General features: G+C 36.1%; 1 protein-coding gene across 1 annotated transcript in view; it reads right to left on the bottom strand.

Annotated features, from left to right (window-relative positions):
• TENT2 (terminal nucleotidyltransferase 2) overlaps positions 1 to 4,715 on the bottom strand; it is a 97,013-nt gene that overhangs the window by 23,658 nt on the left and 68,640 nt on the right. Inside the window, exon 10 of the mRNA XM_042781330.1 lies at positions 2,790 to 2,926. Coding sequence (XP_042637264.1) covers positions 2,790 to 2,926 — 137 coding nt within the window. The remainder of the gene's footprint in view (positions 1 to 2,789; positions 2,927 to 4,715) is intronic.

The raw sequence follows: 4,715 nt of genomic DNA, 5'->3' as shown, positions 1-4,715 counted from the left end.
GTGAACTGCTGTATGAAAAGTGAATTTACTCTGTAAATCTTCACCCAAATCAAAATAAAATTAAAAAAATAAAAAGAATACTGAATATACTCTGAACTGCCAGAAGAATGAACAAATCTGTCTTTGAAGAAGTACAGCCAGAATGCTCCTTAGAAGAGAGGATGCTGAGATTTCATCTTACATACTTTGGACATGTTATCAGGAGGGACCAGTCCCTGGAGAAGGACATCATGCTTGGTAAATCAGAAAGTCAGTGAAGAAAAAGAAGACTCTTAGTGAGATGGACTGACACAGTGGCTGCAACAATGGGCTCAAACAAAGCAACAATTATGAGGATAGTATAGGACCGGGCAACATTTCATTCTGTAGTATATGGAACTAACTCAACAGCACCTAACAACAACATTGTTACTGCCAGGGAATAAAGGGGATTATGACTAGGTACTTTTTAAGGTTCCTAGAATCCCTAGGAAGTGTCTCTAAGATATTAAGGACTAAAATTTTGTTTTGCTATAATACAAAATTACCTTCTGATTGTATTTTCTTGATTCTCCTGGCCACCTGATCCTTTTTCCCTATTTTGTCAGTTCCCTGCTCCCAGGTACAGTTCCCCTGCTCCCAGGTACAGTTCTAGAAGACTGGCTTCAATTTAACAATGTTCAGCAGCAAAGTTTAGAGGAAGACTGTGAGTGAAGTATGTAAGCAACTCTTAATAATTTTTAAATGCCCATATAAAACCCCTGCAACTTTCATATCATATACTTAAGCATCCTGTAATAAGTAGTTAGTTCTCAGCTTTCAAGCAAAAAGAATTTTTTTAATTGAATACTTCAAAGTTCAGAAGAAATCCTTACAAATATTATTAACAGATGCCAGAATTCTTTTGCACAGTTCACCAGGTAAACTAAACACCTAGTTCATTACCATGATTACATTCTTGGCTGTGCTCAGCCAAATTTCTGAAAATTCTGCTATGAAATAATACACTTGACAACTGCACTATATAATGAAAAGAGCAGGTAAGTGTGTCACCTAAATCACAGATCACACTGATAACTAAGGCATCTAAAAGATTCAAAATCTCTTTTTTCAAACATCGGCATCCTGGCCAATATAATTTGGCACAGTAAACCAGTTTCTGTAAATTCTAAACTAACACACAAATCTACATGTCTACCATCCAGCAAAGCCAGTGATTTTCAAAGTATTCGTACCTAGATGTTCTAATTCTAAACTATAAATGACAGCATACATCTTTCTTCTAAGAATCCTTTCCTCCCTCTACAAAACTCCTGCAAAACCTAACTGATACAACAAAACAGACAATGCTGATACAGACTAACAATTAATAATGTGGTTTTGGATTCAGACCAGAATTTGGATACCAGGTTTCCCACTATCTAGCTATATTGCAGGTACATAAATATTCTAAGCTTGATAGGGGTTATTATGAAGAGTAAATGAAATAATACAAGGGAATCATTCACATAATATAGGGTATTTGGTAAAACTCAATAAACCTTACCTATGGTTATTGTTATATCTTAAAAAAAGAAACTTTAGAATTACCATCAAACTTTTATAGTCTCTAATTATGTGCCATGTCTCATTGAGTCTTAAAGCTTTGTCATCTTTTTATAATGAAGGCTCCTCCCACTTTTGCCTTGTTGCCTATACCTACATTCAGGTCCTGTTCATTTTCAATCTAGGTTATTATAATTTGATTCTTACAGAACTACCTTCCTCCAGCACATGTCCTACTCCACTTCTTAACCTAATTCAGTAATCTTTAAATTACCTTAAGGATCTTTGAGTCATATCCATAATTTCACTTTCAGCTTCTAAATTATTTATTTATAACAAGTAGTTTTTTCAAGTACTCACTATTTGACACTAATCTAAGCACTGAGATAACAACTGTAAATAAAACAGACATAATTAGCCAAGTATAAAATTTACCTAGAGGATTTTTAACGATACTTCTTTCATATCCGATGTTTCAAATCATCTGAATCAAGATTTTTTTTTTAGAGCTACCGGCATCATAGCTGAGAAGACAATACCAACATTGCAGTAAAGTATCACACTTAGTGTGGTGTTTGCAATCAAAACTATCTGAAATCCTCTCCTTAATAGTTCTGTGATCTTGAGGCAAGTTACTTCACCTCGCTATGTGCCTCCCTGATATAATGGGCATAATGCAATGCCAACTCATATGGTTATTATGTGAAGAATGCACAATATATGCAATAAGCTTAGAACAGTTTTTCCCACCTAGTAATAGTCAATTATTACTATTACTATTACTATTCCCTTTTCCAAGCCACTTCAAAGTGGTACCCTATGGTCATTCACTATACCCTCCTTCAACCTTGTGCAACTTCTAAGTCCTCTCCCTTCCTCCTCTAAGCTTTTCCAGATTGATCAAAAGAACTACAAACACCTAATACCACTCAGAACTCCTCCCACAAGGACTTTCAATTCTGTCCAGCCTGATGCACTTACATGGGATCAACAGAAACATTCATTCAGGCCCAACCCTAGAACAAGGCAGCAAAATATCAAATGAGATCACCACAAAAATTAACTACAACTGGGCTTACTGAACTACAGATTCTTTTTATTAGCTAAGAATATATCCATTTAATTTTTAGTAATTAATAGTTAGATATTAAATTTAATAAACTACACATTTCTGGACAAATTTACAGAACTGCAACTGACAAATACAGCTTCAGGCCCAATTTGTAACTTACATATAAATAAATATAATTTAAAGTTTCACTTACTCAAATTCTGTAGCATAATATTTAAGAAAGCCCAGTAAGAGGTCCCCAAGATTTGATTCATTCTTTGAGAGGTAAGGAGGAACATTACATGGAGCTTGATGTACAAGGTGCAGCTGTATAGCAGGACTAAAAGACTCCTGTCAAAAAGAAAAAGGGAAAAATGTAAAGTCACTTAAAACATACTAAAGAACTTTGTAACTCCTGCTATGACACTCTGAAGAAGAAAAATTTTCTTTATGTTGGCTATTTGGGAATTTGAAGATTTTCTCCCACTAAAGATTTCACCTCTGGTAGCATAGTGCCTAAGGCACTTGACTGCTAACCAGAAGGCTGGCGGTTCAAACTCACCAGCCACCCCTCGGAAGGAGGTTGGGCAATCCTACTTCTGTAGTGATACTGCCTCGGAAACCCAAGGAGGGGTCGCTATGAGTCAGGGCTGACTCGACGGCACATAACAATAACAACAACAACAAAGATTTCACTAGTATTTGGAGTAGGCCAGACTGCTGTTTTTAGCTCCAGTTAAGTCACCTCCAAACCATGGCAACCCTATAAATGTTTCCCAGTTATGTGTCATGTTTATAATCATTGGCATGCCTGAGTCCAATGAGACAATATTCTGTTCTCATCCAGAAAGTTTTCAATTGGCTAAATTTTGGAAGTACATCACTAGGCCTTTCTTCCTAGTCTGTCTTAGTCTGGAAGCTTTGCTGAAACCTGTCCACCATGTGTGTTCCTGCTGGTATTTGAAAAACCAGCAGCACAGCTTCCATAATCGTGGCAACACCCAAGCCACCGTAACACGACTAACTGACAGGTGGATTGTGGAGTACACCAGAAAGTATTTGAAAAACTAACTTATTGCAATCCTTGGCTTGGGTCTATCATTCAGCTAACCAAATGGATCTCTATGGTAGCAAAAAGATTTTCTAACTCATAAATAAAACTTCACCATGCATAGCAACTCTACCCAATAACATATAGATTTCTTTTAAATATATCTCCTTCTTAATTATTTCTAAGAAGAGTTGTTCTTTATGAAGGTGGTACTAAGCAGAAGATAAGAGCCTTTTCCAATTGCCACTTAAAACTTCTCTCAGAGGCCATAAAAGTAACTTTAATATATGAATAGTGCTTATACTGATTTCAAGGCTTATTTTCCTTATTTTGTTTAGTTTTTGTTTTGTAGTTTAGAGGGAAAAGATAATAAATTTTCAGCACGAAATAAACTCGAAAAGACAAAAAGGGCAGTGTGTCAGAGAAAAGAAGATGGAAAACAAAGCAGCAAGCAATATTCCAGCAAACTTTTACCACAATAGTCACAAAGAAGGAGACCATCTGCCTGTAATCCATGTCCAAACAAGATACTTACAAGAAAAAATACTTGTTGTTGTTATGTGCTGTGGAGTCGGACCCGATCATAGTGACCCCTCCTTGGGTTTCCAAGGCAGTATCACTACGGAAGTAGATTGCTCCATCTTCCTTCCAAGGAGTGGCTGGTGGGTTTGAACCGCCAGCCTTCTGGTTAGCAGTCAAGTGCCTTAGCCACTATGCTACCAGAGTTCCCAGAAAAAATACTAACGGGTATTTATTCTTTTTACTTAAGGTGTGGCATTCATTTAATATCTGATCTTTCTTTGCTATTAGCACCAAGCTCTGGCTCTGAAATATATTAAATAAATGTTCATATATTTGAAAACAATTGTTTTATTAGTAGTAATTTGCACACTGCTATCAAGAATGGTTTTCTAATATCCCCTTTGCTGTCAGAATAGAAATGAACTTTTAAAAAAAATCAATTGGTTAAGGCAGCAGAATGAAAACTAAAGTTACAGTTCCCAACTATCTAACAGATCAATCTTGGGTTTATAGATACCGATTCAATTAGTAATACCTAACAAACACATGATCTACTATGCCGGGAAT

Source organism: Orycteropus afer, unplaced genomic scaffold (assembly GCF_000298275.1).
Source record: "Orycteropus afer afer isolate SDZICR_OR568_19922 unplaced genomic scaffold, OryAfe1.0 scaffold00107, whole genome shotgun sequence".
NCBI classification, from domain to species: Eukaryota; Metazoa; Chordata; class Mammalia; order Tubulidentata; family Orycteropodidae; genus Orycteropus; species Orycteropus afer.
This window is presented reverse-complemented; position numbering and strand designations above follow the sequence as displayed.